Source organism: Pterocles gutturalis, unplaced genomic scaffold (genome assembly GCF_000699245.1).
Source record: "Pterocles gutturalis isolate BGI_N339 unplaced genomic scaffold, ASM69924v1 scaffold592, whole genome shotgun sequence".
Classification (NCBI taxonomy): Eukaryota; Metazoa; Chordata; class Aves; order Pterocliformes; family Pteroclidae; genus Pterocles; species Pterocles gutturalis.
Genome location: NW_010114966.1, coordinates 74,506 through 97,965, shown reverse-complemented (window position 1 = coordinate 97,965; position 23,460 = coordinate 74,506). Strand labels below are relative to the sequence as shown.

At 42.6% G+C, this 23,460-nt stretch overlaps 1 protein-coding gene across 1 annotated transcript in view; it reads right to left on the bottom strand.

Annotated features, from left to right (window-relative positions):
• The window catches only part of LOC104462849 (arf-GAP with GTPase, ANK repeat and PH domain-containing protein 1), a 196,340-nt gene that overhangs the window by 131,396 nt on the left and 41,484 nt on the right, over positions 1–23,460 (bottom strand). The window contains exons 7-9 of the mRNA XM_010074981.1: positions 16,437–16,564; positions 5,442–5,597; positions 732–824 (exon numbers count right to left, since the gene is read on the bottom strand). Of these exons, the coding sequence (XP_010073283.1) occupies positions 732–824; positions 5,442–5,597; positions 16,437–16,564 (377 nt within the window). The remainder of the gene's footprint in view (positions 1–731; positions 825–5,441; positions 5,598–16,436; positions 16,565–23,460) is intronic.

The following is a 23,460-nucleotide window of genomic DNA, read 5'->3' as shown; positions in this document are numbered from 1 at the left end:
CTTTCAAAGCAGTGTTCACAGCTACAATTTAGCATTGAGTTTCCGGGCTAATGAAAGTGCATCTAGGCTAGTAAAACAGACCAAAACAAATCCTCGAATTCAAGTCCTGTTGTGTAATGAGGAAGTTTAATTAAGGCCACACATTACAGCTGTAAACGTTCTTTTATATAATAAGGTCTAAATGAAACTGAACCTAATCAAAGTTACAATTCCTTCATTAGCAAATTACAAACAAGAGCGCACAGCTGACACACCGGCTATGATTATCACAACTAATTGCCTCGTTGTTACAAACCAGCCTGGAACCGTGTTCAGATGTCCGTCTGCGGTAGCAAATTAGGGCCACATCATGCTATTCCTGCGATCACAAGGGGCTCTTGTCGCGCGGTCTGATTTACCCCACCGCCCGGCAGCGCGCGGCCCAATCAAAGCCCCCTCTACAAAGGCGCCTTTGAAGCCAGCACAGCCTAGAAACCCGCTCCATATGCAGGCCGGCAGACTGCACTTCATTAGGCCTGTTGTCACATTTTCCCTCTTCTTATTCTAATGATCCTATTTTAATACACATAGGAACCTCTCCTAATTGATGTCAAGTGAGTGACTTCCACATTCATCACCGCAGCACATCAAACGCATCTTGGCACACCGGCTCGCCATCGCAGTGCTTAAGACCTGAGGTGTGTCTCCAACAACAGAAAGCATAAAAAAAAAAAAAAGTATTTCGGCATTACCTGCTTAATTGGGATTGCGCGGCCGCTTCCAATGCTATCTGTTCTGCTCTCCAGGACCTTCTTCTCTTTGTCTGGGTCACTCCCTTTCCGAGACTGCAGAGCAAAAAGAAAGTTTGTGCTCCATTAAATACAGCGGTTCACACAGACAACGCTTTTTTTTTTTTTTTCTTTAAAGCAATTAAAAAAAAGTATTTTTGACACATAAATAGAGACTCAAAGGCTGCAAGTTAGAATCTGCAAAAGTACACAACCATCCCAAAATCTGAATGCTACAATACCGCCTGTAATTTTCAGCCATCCACTCATCTGAAAAGGTGTTTGGGTTTAAAGAGTCACAGTTCCACCGCCTGAAGACCCAGCAGATCAGAGGACACGTTTCTGAAGTCTCCAGTCGTAGCTCCAAAAAGGAACGAAGGTTCCAGCTTCTCATTAAAAAAAAAATCTGATAGATACATGCATACACTTAACTGACATCTGTGTGGTTTTGAGAAATGTTCTCAACTACTTCAAAAAGCAATTTTATGGTGCTGGTTTTGATCACATTGACTTGAACTTTTTATTTTTTTTCTACTTTTGGATGGTTAGAAAGCTGGAATTGCGAGAAAAGGTAGCGATGGATGCTGTAAAAAGTTATCTGAACACAATGAAGAAAAATCAGCATGAGGAAAATTTAACCCATGTTTAAAACCTGAATTGCCTGATCTTGGCTTTGTATAACACTAGAACTGCCCTAGGAGTAAGCTCACAGTGCTCACTTCATGACTTTTCTCAAGTTATATAGGAATTTTAAGAAGTTATTCAGATTCCAGTCGATTATTGTGAAAGAACGCCTGAGCATAATGATTACAACTGATTTATTTTATTACAAAAAGAAGACCCGAGAGTCATCCTCCTTAATAACTGAACTGACAAGTGACAACTTCACTCCATTACTTTTCAATAGGAACATTACTCACACAATATCGAAAATGGGAAAACATTTTCATGTGCTTTTCAAATCGGAGATGATCTATGAAACAAACGCATTTGCCACGTCCAGTACCACAATGGGAAGCTAATGAAAACCAGAGCGACACAAGATCTCGCTTTTCATTTTCAGCGGAAAGAGATGTTTGAAAGACTGAAATTAGGAGAATGACTAGGATCACTGATTGCTAATATCCTTTTTTCATATTTTATGAAATAAAATCCCCAAAGCAGTTGCCTTCGGAGGCGAGAGGAGGAAAAGGGAGGGAGAAAACCCACGGAGGAGGACTGCAAGTAACAGTATTCTAAGCAAGACATTTACCCAGCAGGGATCCTGTGCCGCGTTCCCCGCGCCGCCGGGAGCGGGCTCCTATCACCAGTTACTATGGTTCGGGGCAATGGAATGACGTGGCGGGGAACTAAACAAAGAACAAATGAAAGAAAGCAAAACAAGTGGGAGGGATGAAATCCAATGTTCAGGATAACTATTGTTCCTCGTCCTTCAAGACAGATTTCTGATTCTGAAAGTGCCACTTCCCAATAATACAAAGCAAAACAATGCTTCAATGGTGCAAAGCGCCCGTAAGTGACATCTTAAAGAAACCCAGTGAAGGCAGCCAAATCCTTGGGAGGGAAGTTGTCAACTTGAATGTTTCTTTTTTGACTTTTTTAAAGAAAGGATCCTGCTTCTGAAAAGCAAGCTAAATATCTATGGACTGTTTTTCATTTTTAAATCATCATGTAAAAGTAACTGCATCTGGAAATGTGTGCATCTGCACAGAGAGGGGAAATATCTATATGCAAATATTGTCAAATACCAGAAGTACAGAAGTGTAGGAATTTCCATTAAGCAAATTCTATTCTAGCAGCTTGTAATCACAGACTACATAAAACTTTCAAGAATCTTAGCAGGCTCCGCTATTTATAAAGACAAACTGTGCAGTGAAAGAGAGACATATTCTGATCTTTTATCCTTCTGCACCTATGACACACACAATGTATCTTACATCCTATAGTGTAAAAAAAAAAATACTCTAAACAATACTGGATCAACATTTGCCAGAACTTTTGGTGATGTCACATTTACACACTAAGTTCTCCTATTTAAAACTTCATTCAACCAAACCAGAGGAAGTCCAAAAAAATTTCAAGACCTGCATGAGTATAACTTGACTCATTTCCCCTTTGCACTGGGAGTCATATGCAGACTTCCATCAATGCAAAACCTTACCCAAGTTACATCTGTGAAATAAGATGATTCCAGTCCCTGGGGGACACAGCACCTGAGTCTGGGCACAACCAGAATCCTGTGTGAGCAGCCCAGAGAGCCCAAAAAGTAACACCACTGAGCTCCAATAGTCAATACCGAGAGAGAGAGAGATCATTTTAACTTTTCAAAGTCACGTTTGCCATTCTGCAGAGACCTAAGATAGGTAATACTGACTAAGGGAAAGGGGATGCATCTCACTGTACCAGGAGTTCATGCACCCCAGATGGGCTTGGACCCCTAGTCACCGTCAGTTCTCTGCCGCGGTAGACCTCGTACGCATCTGAAATCCCCACCTGCGCTATGCACTATTGTTGAGTTCTCCCTGTTCATATGCTGCACAAAACAAAGGACATTTAACCTCCTGCCAATAGTCGATCTATTTTATTGCCTGGCTAGAAAAAGTCAGCTATTGCAACAATAGCTTTACAGCCAATATTAATATTCAAAGTCAAAAAGAACAGATATTGAATTTAATGCACTCCAAACATCAACATGCTTAAAATTCTCAACCCTATTCCAACTCAGAAGCTGTAATAGAATTAAAAAAAAAAACCCACATGTATTTTCTACTTAATCCAATTTTACTCCAACACAAAGATCTTCATGTAGGAAATTAGACACATTACCTATGCTAGGTAACAAGGGTCCATTTGCAATTAAACAGAAAAGTATTTGATTCTATAAATGATAACAGCATAAGCAAGTGACAGGCTAGGAAGGAAGCACTGCAAGAAACCCAGAGACAAGCAGTAAAATATTTTGATTACACACTCTGTTCATAACTAGACAGAAAATGCTGGTTATCAACTTATTCAAATTAAATAATTCCAGGTTATAACTTGGCTGATATGGCGTGAAACCAGGGTTATAGCAGTGTTGGCTTTAAGTACTTCAGGACATGCATTACAGGGCAACTCATTACACAACATCCGATATGCCCAGATCTTAAAGACAGAACTAATTCTGAAAAGTCCAATTAGTATTTTTTTTTCCATAGGACTTGTTTTCCCCCAATTTTCCCCCAGTTATTAGACATTGAGACAACACTCAACACCCTCTCATATTAGCAAATTTGGTTCTTACTACGCTATTCTCCCAAACCAGAGCTTTAGTCTGTTTACAGCAAACACAGCTGACAACATCCTTCTCAAACCCTTTTCCATGACCGTAGACGGTATACACTTCTTTCTATTCACTTTTGCAAATTTACACCAACTCCAATTTAACCCCTCCCCCCTGCCCCCCAGCTTCCCAAATGCCAACAGCATCTATCCAGCCCTTGGAGCAGCATTTGAGGCATCCTTCAGACCAGCAAGGGTCAGCACATGCTTTTGCAGGATGCTGTAGAGTCTGGGCTCTATTTCCAGTGGTATTTCTGTGCTGACACTGACACCTAGTGGGGTTAGTAACTCCTGAGTAAACCCCAACAGCAGCGAGTAGTCCCGCCAACAGGAGGAAATCCACACCACTGCTTTAAAATATCAGTGTTGAAACTGGACACGTTTTCACCCGCCGCTCATTTCTGCACATTCTGTTGTTTTGCACCTAGACATTTGCACCTGAACACAGACGCATGATTTTCATTTCTTTGTTGGGAGTTTGAAGATCTTGTTTTAAATCAAAGTATCACCGTCGGGATGGACACAAGGAATAGCTACAGTCACCAAGGGACTTACATGCAAGCCCACAGGGAATCTATGTTTGCTATAAAACATGTTAACAGTGGGGAAAAAACTGCTTACAAATCCACAATTATGCACACAACACAATCCCAAAGCTTTCAGCAGACTGCTGAACTACGGAAATCATCACTCAAGGCTTCATTATCATCTCCCTAACTACTTATGCGTAACAAAGACCTATTATATTGGACCTATCATATTTTCTATTTAATACTTTTTTTCCCCTCCTGATGAAGCAAAAACCAGATGGTTTGGGACAAAAAAAAAAAAAAAAAAAGTCATTCTAATCTCATTCATCTTTTTTAACCCTGGAAAAGTGTGTTGAGACTGTACGGTAATAAAAATACTTTGGGGTACTTATTTTGCAGTAGTGCATGGTATTCCCACGGTAAATCCTGAGACCTCTTTATAAACACGGAAACCTTGGGTCAGCAGTGTTATTTGGTATCAGGGCAAGACTTGGGGACGGAGGCCCAGCCTTCTCTTGCTGCCAAAGCAGACAATCTAGGCAGGTCTGAAAATTACAGTCGGACAAAGGCTCCAGAATTCAACCACAGACTCCTCTGTTCCACTGCAATTCCCAGTAGGATAACTTCACTGCATGTAGCTTATCTGCAAGTCCTCCAACAGAACAGCCCCATGGTAATTCTAAGATGCTTTAGCTTTCAAGCCTACGGATTCATCTCAACACTCCTGGATTAGACCAGCTCAAGTCAAGAGGGTCAGAGCCTAGGCCGTCACCGCAGAGCACGAGGTAAAACACAGCAACAGTCTCCTCCTTGGCTCACTCACCGTGAAGAGGTTGGACCGGCGCTTGGACTGTTTACGGACAGGAGTTGGTGTGTTGGCAGTGGGAGGAACATCAATCCGCAGCTCCTTCTGGCTGGTGCTTGGAGTTGATGGGACAGAGGAGGAATAATCACTTAAACTCCCTCCTCCATTACTGGTCTGCAAGGATTAAAATTAGTTTTAAAGAGTGATACACTGCTTTCAAGAAACTACAATCCACAGTTGTATCTTATTTAGTCCTGACATGTAAGAACAGCAACCTAGGCTCAGGACTGCCCTGCCGCCACTGTTCCACACATTTCTATTCCGAGCCCTCAAATATTTTCCCTGACATTACTTTTTTGAAAACCTAAGGTAGTTCTGTTGATGTGGCAGGCACATTTTCATTCTACGCAACATAACCTTCACTGGATAGAAACAACTTCATTTGTTCTACTAGTGTAAGAGTAAGCAAAACATTGGGGAAAATCTAAATTTTCTTCTTCTACTTCAAAATTGCTAAGCCAAATTCTGCCTCAAACCTAAGAAAAAATATCTAGTGCCAAAGAGCTGCATGGCTGGACTTAATCCTAGTCTGGAGACATCAGTTCACTGAGAGCTAATCAAGAAAATGAAAATAATTCAACGTTGTAAAATGGTGACTACGGTGACAGTTCCCAACACATTTGCTGAAGCCATTGGTACAGAGATAAAAAACTTGAAAGGAAGATGTTCCAATTCATTCGAAGTAGTCAAAACAGTGAATTTACATCATGGTTTTGTAAGAAATAACACAGCCACTCAGCCTCTAAAACAATTAATGAATTGAGGTAACAAGTTACTAATTGCAGGAAGGTAAGGAAGACGGACAGAACAGAAAGGACCAATGTGTGATTAAGAACAAAGTCTTGATTTTTTTTTTTTTTAATTTATTACACAAAACATGAGTACTAGAAACATCAGAAAAAGGACGTGAAAGCAGTCTGTAAAGACAAAAGTACAGATTTTTTCCTATCAGATACAGCTATGCCCTTTGAGGAGATACTGGAGATGCTGATGGGGGCCCAGAGCAGGGCAAAGGTGGACAATTCTGCACGCCATTGACGTCAAGCTCACCAGAAGAGCAGCAAAGGGTGAAGAGTCTGGACAACAACTCGCATGTAACTTATGAGGGGGAAATAAACGTCTGTGATGCACACAAAAGGGTGAAAGAACACCTTCAAAGGGGCCAAGTTTCCTAAAAGAAGTGAGGAAAGAGGGTAAGAGGACATTTCCAACATGCCTGAAGAGAAGGATTCTCCCAGGACATGTAACCCGTTACTTGGTCTCATCTCAATTGCTGTAGGCAGGAATTCACCAGATAAAGCTCAGGAGGAAAAGCACGCACTCCAGTGCCTACTCTTCAGCGCTGCTCCTACACCAGTGACATCTCTTACAGGAGCACGGGGCTGCTGTACGGGGGTAGCACTCCTGGCGAGGCACCAGTGTGACGGGACTGCTCACACTCCTTGGAGGTCAGCAGACGGACCAGGACTTCCAAGTTGCAAGCAGTCAAGATGAAACCTCTTGAAAGAGAGCCAAGCAGGAGACCACCCTTTATATTTCATCCAGCTGAAGCCTCTCTTTAATGATTTCAAGTCCTCTTCTGAGTCTTCCAGCTTTTCCAAATTTACTATTTTTTTTTTTTTTTAAATTCAAGAAGCAAAGGACAAAAAGGAACAGGCATGAGCCACCCAGCTCAAGTTTGGGCTGAAGGGCCAATGAATGCAGATGGAAACCCAGGAAAACCCCTTCCGAAAGTCACTGTTTCTCTGTAAATGACAGCATGTCCCTCATCCCATTCCTATGTGACAGGACAGGAGTGACAGTACAGCAAATGAACTTGTTGATGGAGAAAGTTCTCCCCTTCTTTAAAATATATATCTGTTTATACATATATTTAAAAAAGGACACTGAATTCATCTTGCCTTCATTCTGACCACATTAGTGAAGCATGGCTGTCAGGAAGGCAGAGGTAAGGGTACTGGAAGTACCAGAGGATCTTGAGAGGGTTTTTCTACAACACTTCCAAGTGCCCAGAGGGAAGTAGTGAGCAGAATTTGGAGACGGCCCAAGCGTATGAAACCAAGGAGATGAAAGAACAAGAGCTGAAAGGATTATTTCTAACAGAGAATGGTTAACACCTGAGCCACAAGCAACAACCTGGACAACCAAGGACAACCTGGGAAGAACTGACTTTAATGTACCCCGCATCTTGCCAAGACACCAAGTCCCACACCGAACATGCAGGAGAGCACATAAACCAGAGGAAGACACCCACTGAACCTGTGGAAGTCAGAGATTACCTCTCCAAAGAAACACAGGAAAAAAAGGAATGAAAAAACAACCTGTAACTAGGACACAAAGTAATCGCCAAAAGTTTGCTGAAGTTCAAGCAGGCAGAGACTTGGAAACTGAGTACTCCAAGCACGGGACACGTCAGAGATGAGGAAGGTGGTACTGGAGCCTTAAAATGTGGCTGACAAAAGAAGGTGGAGGAGGAGGACACCTGAATGCTCATCAGCAATCAAACAGCATTAGAGAAGGAGACCAGAGACACTGGTGCCAAGGAATGGCTTTCAGAGGAGAGTGGTGAGGACCCACTGTCCACTCTGCCACGACTGAACCCAACTGGGGTGGGGGAAACGAGGGAAAAGGAAACGTAAGGAAGCAACCATGAATGGGAAAAGGCACTGAACACATTTAAGATTAAAGCCACACAGCTGCAAGGCTTACCTGAGGGGGGGAAAAAAAAAAAAAAAGACAAGAAGCAACGAAGATGGTGGGGGAAAAGAAGAAAAAGCACAACATGGTTATGCCTCAAAACATTTAGAAGCCTCTTCTACAAAAAGGACAGGAAAAAGGCAAGAAGTAAGGATTCAGACATCCTGTACTGATGACAGGATCTGAACCACAAGCTGCTGAAAAGTACGCAGCTATGTTCTGTTTCATGCTATTGATCAACTTCCTAACTATCCAATGCCACCTTTTCTTTTTCAAACTCCATCTGTTTTTTTTGGGGGTTTTTTTGTGGTTTTTTTTTTTTTTTTTTTTTTTAAACTAAAAATAAGAGAATTCTACCCTAAGCGCCTGTTTCCCAGACTGAGCACATAAAGGATTCCCTAAAATTTGACCTTTTTAATCTTTTGTAATTTTATAGCACCACTGCATCATTTTACACTTGTGGCAGTGAGGCACTGTCCTGCGGATTTTTAAGTGATTTATTTTCCAGGAGTAACTCCTAAATGAAAACACATACGTGTTGGGCATTCTAGTCCCCAAAGACAACCGTTCCTACACAAACAGCTCCTATAAAAGAAGTCCTGCAGGCAATACTAACCTTGCTGGATTTCCAACTCTGTAAACACAATTCTGAGGTGGTTTCAAAACAAGCTGTGTCAAATCCACTGGCAGGAAAAAAAAATCCAGTCTATTTAAATAAAAGACTTAAAAGTGGAAAATTTCAAGGCTTCCACAGAATAAAAGCATGGCTACTAGTACTGAACAAGCTCCAACTCCTCCTGAGAGCGTCAATAATTAGTAAACATGTAAAACTGTATGGTTGCTCTGAAACACCTCAATAGGAGAGAATGGGTTTGACAAGAAAGAGGTTGGACATGACTTCCAAGCTACAGCCTGCACAGACAGGAGCAATGCAAAATGCAACCAGACAAGCACCTGGAAAGTGTATTTTTGGTCACGTCAGAACCTAATGCGCTGCTGAAGGAAACAAGAGGTGGGGAGCGTTCCCTGTCAGCTTGTGTGCTTGCACCAAGAAGTCTGGGGACCTTGCCATGGTAAGAGCGCAGAGAGCAGCTTCCTGCCATTGGTATGCAAGCATTTAATACCAAGTGCACTGAAGTGAAGTACAGAATTTAGGACACGGGGCAATAACTGTAATTCACAGAACTGAACGTTTGTCCCAAGTCATAAGAATCAAGTCAGTGAATCCGAAGAACAATCTTCCTTCCAGCACACGGAACCCAACACGGATCAAATACAAGCCCATCTGCTGACCACAGGCAAACTGGTCGAATTTGTGGCACTTAAAACCAACCAAATAAGCACTCCAATACGCCGGGGGGACATTGCACAGTTTAACATTATCCTTTCAATCAAGTCCTTCCACAAAGCTGCTCTCCAGGCTTGGACGTACCCGAGATGTCAGCACAAAGGGCCATTTGGGTGAGCCACGGCTCTAACCAGAGCTGTGGCTATAGGGACAGAGGCCAACTAAATGACTCTAAGTAGGGCGACTATTAGCCCCAGCAGAACCATTTGCACAGGTACATCCCTGTTTGGCTTTTTCAGGGGACAGATTTTCCCATCCCCATTAAGGCCCATTCTCGGGCTCGGCTCCTGGACACACACAGTACAGCCTTGTCTGTTCTTCCTCCAAGGAAGACGCTAAGCCTGATTGTGGTCAATGAACTTCAGCACACCCTTACAGAAAACCCTGGATGTCTTTCATTTCAGGGATATGTTATTCCTAGAACACACCCCGTGTGAATGGCCAATAGTCCATTTACAGAAAGGTGTACCTTCAGTACCTATACAGGCTTCTCGCTTTGTTGCCACAATAGACTGATGCTGTAAAAAACTCAAGGTCACGGTAGCAAGCACAAATCGAGCAGAATACTGTTACTACACTCTTACCAGGCAAGAACAACCCAGATGAAGCTATCAACCTAACAAAACTTGACTGAACAGCTTCGTTCAATGCAGTTACCTGCAAGGCCCATGAAACACTGCCCATGAAAGCGTTAAAGCCTGTAACAAGATTCCCGCTGGCACCTCAGAAAATCCCCATAAACTTTGTACACAGAAAGAGGATTGAATCAAGTCCAATCCCACACTTTCCAAGCTTTCACACATTTCAGGTTTCCTTAGCAAACCAACTGGTGAGCGATTGACCTGGCGTGCCAGGAGCTCAGCAGTGACCTGCATCAAGAAAAGGTTGGACTTACCCTCATATCTGCAACGGGCATGTTCCCGACTGGCCACCTACACAAAGGTGGCAAAATAGTCACCTTACCAAATGAATCATAAAATTTACCTAGTGCAGATGTCAGGTCAAAGCCCTAAATGAGAGCAGAGGAAGAAAACACCTGAAATTTTTCTTCTTGACAAGCAGCCTGATACAATGAGAATCCATCTTTTTCTCCCTACTCTCTAGAATACCAGGAAGCCCTCCAGAAAAATAATCTCGAACCACTGCCTGAGGAGAAAATGAAGGCAAGCAGGTCCTACTTTTGAAACAGGTGAGAGATTGCCAGAGCTTCAGCGAGGCTGGGAACAGTTGGAATAGAGCAATCCTTGATCAAAAGCGCAGATGACATACCCTACGACAGAGTGCATTTGCTGTCTGCACCTTCTGTTCTTGGGGAAAGCAGGGAAAAAATGTATTTTTGTAGCAACACAGAAGCCTCATGGAAAATCCTTTCATTGTGACATTTTTCTTTGCCCACTTGTGTACAATTTCTCTCTGGAAAGCCACATTATCTCAGCCTTTCATCTGAACACATTATAGGTGGGAGCCCAATTTATTTGAGGGATTTTGGTGATGTACAGCCACACATCCAAAGGCAGAGGAACGAGGAAACCACTCAGTCCTTGCCTCGGCACAAGCCAGAAGGCTTTGAGCATGCTGCCGTGGAACACAAATCTGACAGCAGATTTCAAACCTAGGTCCAGATGAGTGAACTCCAGCGATTTTCAGTAAGTCTAGCCCTCCACAGTAGGACCGAATTGTCTTGTAATCATTGTATTATTTTCCTGTATTTAGCAGTTTAGCCTCATCCTTTGGGACACATTAGAACTTGTCCATCTCAGGAGCTTTTTTGTCTTTTCTCATTGTAACAGCAAGGTAGAGAAAAGAGCAGATTTGTCCTGTGAGAGAGACCAGAGAGCACCAAGAGAACCTGAAGACAACTTCTGAAGACAAAGTAAGCTGGCACATTCAAAAAAAGTCATCTCAATGAAATTACTAACAATGTTTAATGAACCAAATGTGACAACAGGCTTCAATACTGGAGTGGCAGCAGCTGCGTTACAAACTGGAGAATCTAAAAGAAGATCAAGCCTGAGTCTGAAGTTGAAGAGACCTTAGAAAGGACAAGGTAAAAATGGGTGTAACAAAAAAATAATTAGGAACTTAACTGCTGTCCTGTGAAGAGAACGAAAGGAGGAAAAAGTGCTCTGATGGATGTGCTGAGTCTTACCAGGAGTCCTGGAGAATGCACTTTCATATACATGGGTACCATTTGTGGAACTACGCACAGGAATGAAGGGGAATATATACACACAATACACAGACATAAAATGCTTATTTTAAATAAATGTTAGACAGTACTTGGAAATAACCTGGTAAACACAAGAAGATTATGATGTATGCTGCTATGGTATCAAATATTGTTTTTGCTTCCCTTTTAGTTTTTGTTTTGCGATGACACGAAAAAAGCAGAAGGAAAAACTAATTAAGCTCTTTTTTATTCAGGTGCCCAAAACACTACAGCAGAGTATTTAATCCCAAATGACCCCCGCTATAAATAAGATAATTGTACCCTACTATTTAGTGCTTATCCATAATCAGGTCTCATATACAGTAAAATAATGGATGATTAAGCTGACTACACTTTTAATAGTTTAATTTACATATTTAGAGAATCGTGCTGTAGTAAAAGCTTTATGGAGGCATAAATAATGCATCTCTACAGATTTGCAGCAGGTAGCAGGGAGCAAGCCTGTGTGCCAGCCGTACCTGAGCTGAAGTTCAGTACGATGTACGTTAAGCTCCATACCTTTCTTGGGTATAACACAAATCTCCTAGAGACTGACCCTGCTGACCAGTGAACACATTTCTCTGCACTGCAGCCCATGCATGTAACGATTCTGTGGGTGATTTTACACGGTAGTGTGAAAATACACACAGACTACAGATTTCAAGGAAGCGTAGTCACTGGTAAAGAATATTTTCATTCCACCTTCAGAACTCTGGTCTATCAGCAAGCCCACACTGCTGGGGACTCCTGGCTGGCATCTCACACCAGCAATTCATCTGAAAAGGGGCCCAAAGTCCTTCGCACAGACAGGTGGTGTGCCACAGTATTTTCAGATGTTTTTACAACAGTGTAAACTTAAAATCAGGCATGGCTACAGGTAATGATGCAGTACAGGGCTACTTCACCCAGATTTCTGACACATCTTGAGCTCAGGGGGAACGCACTGAGGACCAAAGGAGGTGCCCACCTGAGCAGCCTCATGGTTTTTGGAAGAAGATGATCTCCATTCAGGGTCTGGGCAAAAAAAAGAGCCCTTTGGAACTGTTGGATATTGTCACTGTTCTGGTAATATCTTAAAAATGCCTTCCTGATCTGTCAGGTGTAAAGGACAAGCAACTCCTTCCACACAGGAATGAGTAGGGAAAAGGAATGCCTATGTGGTTTTGGGATGTAAGGGAACTCGCATTATTTTGCAATAAGATTTAGCATGGTCTACAAGCATATCGTGTCTAGAAAGACTGCCGAGGAGTCAGGGGGTGGGGGGAATGAAAGGTGGGTTAGAGAGGAGGAGGACACTAGACACAGGAGTGACCGGTCTGTACTCCTCTGGTGGGTGCTTCTTGCAGACGGCCAAAGGAAAAAGACTTATCCTGAGATGCCCTGTGGTCAATAAGAGGCCTTTAATACACTAAACAACACCTCTTCCTCTCAAAACAACTCAGTCTACCTCCTGAAGTGTTCAGAAAAACCCAGAGGTGAGCAGCTGACCGAAATACCTCTCAATGCATCGCACAGATTGTGTCCCAGCAGAACACAAGCCATATTGCACCATCCTTCTCATTGACAGAGTACACAATAGTTCTGTCCATCACAAGTCATGAATTATATCTTTGCATTTGAGAATAAAATTCTTTGCACACATTCTGTGCTGCCCTGAAAGCCAACATGTGTATGTGAAGTACTTGCACCAAGGGTTATGGACTTGGGCTGTCAGAGGTTTCCAACTAAAACCTTCACCTTGACTGCAGTATGTGTGTTATAAACTAAAAGTCCAAGAAGGAAAACAGAAGCAGCATCTCCTGCAAAGACAAGAGAATTTTGTCATTGGAATAGGAAGCATCTCATTCGGTGAAACAGGTCTCTGGAAATACAGAAGTGCATGAGTGCACAAGTATCTGAGAGCATTTTCCAGAAGGGGACATTACCCAGGTGTTCACCACCCAGGACTACTGGACACGAGTAGAGATCTGCATCCAAACACAAACAAACCTTTCTCAGTTTGAATGCTTAATCTACTGGCTGGAGAAGCCCTTGCTGGTATTAAACTTTAGAATTTTCCCCAAGATCTGCTAAGGATTAGACTGGGTACAGTGACACTTTTTTAAAAATTATTTTTTTTCTTTCTGTGAAGCCTAAGCTCTTGACTGCAGAGTCATTTTGAGAGTTTGCAGCAGTTAGATCACCTGAGTGATCCAACCAGCGAAGGAACAATATCTCACTTTATCTGAAGCGATCTGTGTAACCACGACTTCTGAAGGGCTTTGCTCCTGCGGCGAACGCAAGTGGTGCTGTAATGAGAATGTTTTTGATCCATGGAGGAAATCTTCAGCGAAACTTCATTACGTCAAAAGAGATGTTCTAAAGGGCAGGACACCAGCCAGTCTTCCAGTCAAGATCAGAGATGGTAAATCTTCCCCCAGATCTTCTTAAACTTGGAATTGCAGTTGCAAAGTTCTTTTAAGTCTAGGATAAGGATTCAGCTTCCTTTCCTTAAACAAGGTCGGACTGCCTTCAAGTGCAGCACAAAGGCAATGAGACATGAAACAGATTTATGGCCCATACTCTTAGGCATGACACCAGTCTCAGAAGACAGAGCATTGACCGGTGTTGCAATTGCTCCGGTAGATAATGATGCCAGCTGGTAAAGGCAAAACACTATTTCATGCTTACTGAAACAGACTGTTAAGGATCCTTACCACAAAAGCTACCTTGTCTTGATTTTCCCAAACACTCCTTATCACTGGCAAGAGGTTTGCTGTGTCAGTGAAGTACCTGTCTAGAATCTGGTATTTGCTGTTGGCTTCCAAACCCAACTGGGGCAGGAAACTGGTGAGATCCCAGATATTCGGTGTTCTGTAACCAAACAAGCTTCATTAACAAGAAGGGTGACCTCGACTGCTTTAAGAAAATGCAGAACACAGAGATGCACCTGGTTAAGATCCGCTTGTACAAAGCATCACCCATCCTCTTCAGGAAGGCCTGAAAAACTATACAATCATCAGCAGACTAAGTAAACTAGGTCCTTCTTGGATCCAAGAGTAAGATCAGTACTGGAAAGGATGCCATTCGTTCCCCACATGTCTCTTTCACCACTGAAAAGGACAGGTCTGGGCACTTACCACAGCTCCTCCAGGCAGCCATTCCTCTTGCTTTGAGAGTATGAACATACACAACTACTCAGAGGAAACTGGAAGAAAAGCATTTCACACAGAGGTTTAGTTCCAACCACTTGTGGCAATGACCTGGTCAGAGAGTAGCTGAGGAAACTTGACCAACGTCCCCCACGACAAGGCAGGGAAGAACCTCTTCCATAGGAGGAAGTTTTACTTCACCAGAAGGTGCCAGGGTTCCTCAGAAGAGCCATGCACCCAGCACCCCCTCTGGCAAGGCAGATCTGACCTTCAGCATTTTCTTTCGGTGGCACCAGCAGAAGAGAGAGTCACAGTTTGAGGCTGGTACCCAGGCTCACCTCAAGGCAGAACATCTCACAGCAAAGAATGCCAAGACCAAACCGGCATCTGCATCTTTAGCACTAACTCCATGGCAGAAGTTTCCATGAGGGCATAGAAAGAGACCATTCACTATGAGCACAGAACCACCACAGCCTTCATCCTGTGGCATCAGTCTAAACACTGCTTCACTGCTCTGCTTTTTGCCAAAAGGCAGACATTCTCGGTGTGGGAGAATGGTCCAGAGATAAAACAAAACCTCACACGGGTGGCTCAGGACTGCAACATAACCGTAGAAGACACTACTGAGGCTAGACTGAAAACCACGCCAGGAAAGCTGGTCGGTACCGGACATTTCAGGAGGCCAGGCCAGGGCTCTGGCCACAGGCTGTAAGGGTCAGTGTGACAGTCCCGGACATCCCTCTGCTGAGAGCGAGAGGCACAGCGGGAACACAATGCGCCTGGCTGCAAAGGTCCTGGATCTGAATGATAGAACTTATATATATCCTGACTGCAAATGTACACAGAGATCATCCCTTGACACTAGAAAACAAAGATACTGAGGAGGAAGGGTATCCCAAGGGAAATACAGGAGATTGTACTAATGTATGTGGGTAAAAATTTCTATATTAACCGTATTTTTCAAAAAAATACCTTATCTATGGCATCAAGGCCAACAGACTTTCCTGCCGTACATTAAGGTAGCGTTTTGTTTGGCTTTTACACATAGTATCTACAAGGCAACAGCAATACATATTGCTATGTCACTGAAGGGGAATCATTTCAATAGAGCATAACGGAGACAGGCAATTACAGCTGCGCGCGGTGCTCACCAATGTAAAATTCAAGCACACAAACCACTGAGATACACCAGCTATTATCGCTCAGCACATGACTGCATGAGAACAATAACCAAAAACATAGCGAGGTAATTTTAAAACACCGTACAGCAAATCCTGCTGTTGTGACAACTGCTCTGCTCAGAACAGCAGGCTGCTGGGCATAAATCAGGACGATCACAGATGGCTTTTGAGCCAAACTATTTTACTGCAGCAGTTTCTTAAAACAAAAGTTGAGACAATTAAAAAAAAAACCCAAAAAACTGCTTCAAACTACAGATCACTGATACCTTTCAAAAAAAATATGCCCACTACCCAGCATGCAGCAAAAAGAGTGCTGGCATTGAACACAGGAGACGAAAAGCAAGCGATCAGTGCCTCTGTGAAGCAAGCACTCATTGTAGTCTGTACCTGGCTGATATGTACGGCAGAAACCTGGGCAGAGCACACGGACGAGTGGCTGGGAGAGTTTGGCAGAGATTTGCAGGGTCCAATTGAAAGCTGTTGTTTCTTCCTTGTTGCAACGATCTTCTGAGCAACTGAAGAAAAACAAAACACACAGGGCAGGTAAGCTGCTGTACACGCTAGAAAAGATGTTCTGTCAAAAATACACACAATGCACAATACACAAAACAGGGTTTTCCGCTGCCTAAACTTGCTCCAAAAATTGATTGTCATGCATTCAATTAAGATGCCAGCCGCTGGTGCCTCGCAGCACACCCCATGTGAGACTCCAGCTTCGTTCTCCACATGGATGAGACTGTCCCAGAACCTCTCGCTCCACCAGTAACCACCAGAGAGCCAGTAAATTCCAAGCAAAAGGGGAAAAGGCAGGTGTGCAAGTTACAAAAAGCAATCCCAGCAATGCTCTAACAAGCCCGCTAGATTCTTGTAATATCACACTAGCACAGCTTCTGGTAGTTGAAAGCATTTGAAACAAACAATAACTGGAATAATAAAACTGATAAAGGGTCCCTGACATGGAATAGTTGGATTAGTGGTGCCACACATCGCATCTCGTTCACATTCATTACGGAAAGAAGCGCTGTCGTGATTCCCAGTTTTAGCTCTAGTTACTTAACATCATAAGCACAGCTGCAAAAATGACAAATTTATTTGGCAATTTATTAAGAAATTCTCTCCAACATGTAAAGAAAAGCAGTGTTTATCAAATAGAGACAGAGTCTCTAACATGTGCATGCAGCAAGCAGGCTCATCATTAAAAAATGGAAACAGAGCTGATCTGAAACGCAGCAACTTCCTATATAATTTTTGCCTTCCTCACCCATAATTCTTCCATTTAAAAAAAATCAAACTATTTCAGGAATTCACTCTGTGACATCCTGGAATGTCAGTTCATCCTCCTGTTCAGCTACGGCCCTGGGAAAGTGCTCTTTTCAGGTCATAAATACTTAAAAATAAGTTCCTTTACAATACATTTGTTGCCTACTTTTTGGGTCCCAAATTGAAAAGTAAACAGAATTTCAGTCTTCACAAACAGAGACCAGCGTAGTGGCTAATCAAACCCACCACTAACTAAATTCGGCTTCCTTGCTTGCAGCCCTCTCCATGAAGCGGAGCACTTCATGAAACTTGTGCAAGGAGGAGTCACCCGCAGCGTCTCCACCAGAATGGGTCACGAGACAGAACAGAACAATTACTGGCGTCTGCTTAAAAAGTCACACAGAAACTTGTTGTAACTGAACTAAGAGCATTCGGTCTGTCTTGTTCAGAAAACATGAAGAGCTATTTATGTAAATTCCAGGACTATTTTTCCTCAATTTGTTATAACACCGGCAGAGATACCGTTTAGTGGCGTAAGCGTACGATTCCTCCTCAAATGGATGCAATTTTAATAACCAACTGGTCTGTGGCTTATGTTTTCCGTGTAAATGAATGATGGCATACCCATGATTTAGTGAGAATACATTGTATAAAAAATGGCTGGTATATATGAGGAAGCAGCATCATTAGTTACATCCCACCTCCAATAGGCCTCTTATCATCCTGAAAGGATGATATCAATTAATTTATCTTCCCCTGGCATATTGATCATAACCTTCATCAGCTAATCATGTTTAAATTACAGAGGAACATCGTAGCACTCTGTCATTTCAGACCCATTGGCTTATTGATCTGAAGCCTGGAAAGCCATATATTAAAATATTTTAAAACACCTTAGCAAATGCAGAGAGCAAACCAAAGGTCAGATTTTTACATGTGCACATGGATTTGTCTTCATCGTACGCGGTAAAGACCTAAATTAAGACCAAAACTGAATTAAAACCACACATGAATGGAAACTACCTGCTCAGCAAAAGCTTCTGCTCTCACACGGGAGAGGTAATTAGTCAAGGAAAATATTTACCTCCTTCCTTCCACCTGCATATAGGTGTGTTTGCAGCATCATGCCAACATACATAATGCAGTCTTGACAATTTATCGCCCTAGGAATGCACAAGGCAAAAATCCCCGCTCAGAACTCACCTACTCAAACACACCACCCGAATGCTAGCCATGTACTACTAGCAGACTGAAAAAAAAAATTTTTAAAAAGCCAAAAAAGCACAAAGTGTTACTCTAGAAATGTGAAGAGCAATCCACAGCGACGTGCCCCCTAACGGAAATCCCCTTCTGAGCTGCCAAACCTTCCCAATTCCCCCTCCATTTCGGCAGCAAGCCTGACATCCCCCCCAGAGCATGACTCCTCCTGCCTCTCCCTCCTTCGTTAGCCAACCTGCTCTCCTTCGAGCCACCAAACAGTCTGAGCTTCTTTCCCTGTAGCCCCATAGCCACCACTCCGTAATTAGATCACATTCAATATTCAATTCTTGGGGCTACCTGCCCTTAGATACGATGGTGACACGAGCTTCACAAGTGCCTAAAGAGTACCCTGACCCTTCAAAGTTTGCAGCACATGAAAGACGTGACTGATCGTGTCGGGGCAACCGCCGGACTGCCAAAAGACCTACTGTGTTCTTTCTAAAGCTACCTTGAGAGAGGAGATGAAACCTAAATCTTGCCCATCAGAAGTCAACGAAAGGGGTTCAGCACGCATCGCCTCAGCAGTGCTGCTGCAAATTACCATTTTCTACATCTTCCATCCCAGAGAAGAAAGCCCTGAAATGCACAAAACTGAGAACGCCTGGCACTGAAAACCCCACCGATCGGCTGACCCCCGCTGCCGGCATCTTCAGACACAGTGTGCTTCATTAACCAGTTTAAGACTGCTCAAGAGCAAAATCTTCAGACTAATATTGAAGTGCCTGTAATCAAAATGTCAGTCCAGGGGAAGCTATACAATTAAAACAAACCTTGTTCTATACAGTAATAGAGAGTGCGGGAAAGCAGGAACGTTTTTGCCCCGGAGCCTTCAGGTTCCATCTCATCCAAAAGATGATTCAGTGCTTTTGAATTTTATGTAAGCATACTTGCTAAGATATGTTTCTCAAACAGATGAATACTGACTTAATCTATGTGGCAGGTATCAAAAATAATCAAGACAGTGACAAGCATTTCAACTATTTTGAAAAACATCAATTCCCTCTACTTTTATATACTCAATTAAACTATCAATTTCTGAGGTTTTTTTGGTAAACCACCTATCAATGGTATGAAAAGCTAAACAAAATTTATTTGCAAAGTCAAGAACTCTTCTGCAGATAAAGAGGGATATAAATTGTAAACCAGGAGAACTGATGTTTAGCAAATATTTGGTCTTTGGGGAAGACTGATGCTTATTTCTTATACATTTAAACCCAATTGCACAAGCCAGAAGGGCTAGAAATTATATTTTGCTTTAGGGCCTCGTTAATTAAAAGCATGTGAAATTCCTGGTCTGCAAGATGAATAAAACATCCCAGTTTGGGAAAAAAGCTCTTGACTTGAATGCCACCTCTTCCATGCCTGACCTAGCTCACCAAAACAAAGTTAACCTTCCCCCCCCCTGCCGCTTCCATCCCCACCGCTACTTTTTGTTAGTCAATAACAGCCCCTGTAACTTCTCCGGGATTGTTCCCTGGCAGGACCATACCGCCGAGCAGCAGCCTCCAAGCCCTACGGCAAGGTTTCCGCACTCTGTGTTGCAACCCATCACCCTTTCCATTTGCACGTGGAAAAAAAAAAAATTCCCTGCACGCTAATTTTCCCCAACCACAGCTCTCCTATCCTGCTCTCTGCGGCACAGGGCTGGCTAACGGAGGTCCCCTCCTCTCCCCAAACCCAGCGCTGTGCCTCCGGAATGAACCCACTCCTCTTTGTGCCGCCTTTGGGAGCTAATCACCATTAGAAATAACTGTTGCCGGAGTAACTGCTCCAACAGAGTTGTCTCTCCCGGGTTCAAAGGGCTGTTGGCATGTCAACTCCGTGTGCGGTGCCAGGCTGGGCTGGCGGGGGCGGCCGGCTCTCCCAAATCTCATTAGCATGGCTCCGGTTAAGGATCCGGACATGAAAGGCAGAGAGCTGGGGGGGAAACACTCCTTGCAACAAGTTCAACACACAAGGTAAGGCTGTCTCAGGTAGAGATGGTATGTATAACATGTACATAACAATATCTATAAGACCATTTATCTTCGCTGTGTGTCCGAGGATGAGCAAACAGCAGGTTCAGCTAAAACCTGCCACTGTGTGCAAAAGATGGGAGTGCAAGAATTGTACGCTAAATTTTCCTCCACTCATCGACAGGCAGAAAATAGCTTTCAGCTGGAGTCGGAATGCTCGTGGCTGACTGGAAAACAACAGAAGGGACAAACGCTCATGAAAACCTATTTTAACTGCTAGGTGAAAAAAAAGTATATCTGAAAGTTTACAGGAAGATGACCTTTCATCTCAAAGCCTCTCCCCACCATGGACCGCTCTGAACAACAACCAACCTCTGCTCAGCTCCTATCATCCGTTAGCAATTTGTAAAAGGTAAAGGGTTAGTTTTAAATGAAACCAAAGTGCTCTTGCTAACAGCAACAGCCAGGTGTCTGAAAATGAAAGTTGGCTTTTTTTTGAAATTCCGCAACAAAATTTAATTCCTTTTGCAAAAAAAAAAAAAAATTGTGGGTTGGAGTAACATAAATGACAATTCCTAAATTGACTGTTTTCACAGATCATCGAGAGAACTCCACCTACAAATGCAGCTGCATTTTAGCCTAGTATTCCACGTTTACAATAAGTGTTCAATTAAAAAAAAAAATGTATTCCATATTTCCATATTACAGGCAAAGCAGTAATAACAAGAGCAAGGACTAACCATAAATGCTTTTGACTGGGAAACATAAAGCTAAGTATCCACTATGAAGACCACCGTGCCTGTTATTTTAAATTCAATTTTTTAGACTAAGCAACTTTCATACTTCTCCCTTGGAAAAGGAGAGCTTGCCATCCTGTGTGCCAGCTGTAATACCGAAACACGTGCTGCACTCCTGCACTGCACACCCAAACCACTCTGTGATTCTGTATTATTACAAAGGCTCCTCAAAATATCGCATTTTATAATTAAATGCACAATTCTTTCACCTCACTAAAACAATCTTCTAACTCCTCGGATACAAATAGTTTCCAAGAACTATTGGGCTGTTTCATAACACAAATTAGTAGGAAAGGCATGTACGAACACATGGATTTTCAGACCGAAAAACACTGTTTCACGATCACCACAGTTAATAATCAAGTTCAGCTATAACAGGATAGTTCAGTGCTAATATTTCTAAAAGATTTTAATACAATTCTCCTTAAAATCAACTTAAAACCACACCTTACAGGTACCTTTGGGTTTTTTGTTGCTGCTTTCATTGAAATACACATTTCAGGTCTGGCTCTCAGAAATAACAACTGTTCTTGTTTCACCAGACACGAAAATACAGTTATAAATGAGACTCAGTACTAAATATCTCTAACCAATCCCAATATATTCCCCCCCCCCCACAGGTAACACTGCAGATCACTTACTCCCCACTTTGATGCAAATCCTTGTCTCCCCAGATCAGGTAAGCAAATACGCCAATAAATCCACTAGCCAGTCTGGAAAGCATCTGGCATCTAAAGAAAATTTTTTAAAAACCCCTCCTATGTTTTCTTCACTACTCAGACTGTGTTGCAAGTAGAAGCATATGGCGTGAGAATTTATAAGGCAAACACTGTGTCAGACATGCAGGTAAAGACTTTTTTTTTTACACTTGGATTTATCTAACCGGCACATCACGAAGCTCTGCTGATCTTTCCATTACAACGGCATCAAGTCATAAATCCTGTTATTTCCCACACAAGGGTACAATTCTAAATACAAAAGTTAAGAAATGTTGAAACAAGAAAAAAAACCAAACAAACAGAAAAGAGCACATTCAAACACAATCATCTCAAATTGACACGTCAAAAACGTGATGCTCACAAGGCATCCAAAGGAGCTGCAGGCACAGGAGTGCCAGCAAGACGATGCTGTATGAGCTCAACAAAGATTACTTCCCTCACTTTAAATACAGGTATTATTCCTCAAGATGTGGATATTCCTCTCATTTAAAAAAAAAAAAAAGAAAAAAAAAAGAAAAAAGAAAAAATCAGGTATCGTGTCCCATGCAGAGTATTTCCAGCCTCCTGCCTGCCCCAAACAGCAGCAGCTGTGTCTTTAAGACATCGGGGGACAAAACCAGCTCGATGGCTTTGGAGCACTAGCTGTACACCATGTCGTTGTTACCCCTCCCTAGCAGAATTTTTCACAATAGTAGAATTTGACCTACTTTGAAGACACTCAAACTTCACTACTGCAACACCGATGCAGCTGCAGCCAAAGGCAACAATCTCCTGAACAAACCTGAGTTCCAACGTAAGAACATATAAACCGTGCAAAGCAAAACCAGCGGGAATTCTACAACAGATCCCAAAAGATGCACAAATACATCACCACTCCCAAAGCACAAGCTACACACGTTGTTCACCAGAAAAATCAAGAAATACAATGATGTTCTTGGACTTTAAAGGAAAGCCTTCCTCAAAACAAGCCACCAAGGACATAAATAAGATTAAATACACCACCTCAGCTGTTGACCCCTGCCCACCACGCCATCAAAGGCTGAATTCTCTATTTGTTTTGGTGGGTTTTAGGCACATCCAGCTGCCATGAAAGCAGTAACCCACCAGAGTAGAAGCATCATATAGCATTTCACATAAATCTCGCCAAACACAGAAGCCCCCCCTCCCTTGCACTTTAATCATTTGCTAACAGTTACAATAAGATTGTATTAAAAATTTAAACTGCTCTACTTAATGCAATTTACCTCCAAAGGTCCATTTCCAGAGAATGAAGTCGAATGATATAAATGTCGAACACTTGATCAGATTTATTGCACTGAAGAATATTTCTCTTGATACAGATCTGACGAGTGAAGGCTAATGGCTTTAGTTTTATTACTTTTTAAGCACTTAATGGGAAAATTTAGACATTTTCCCAAGA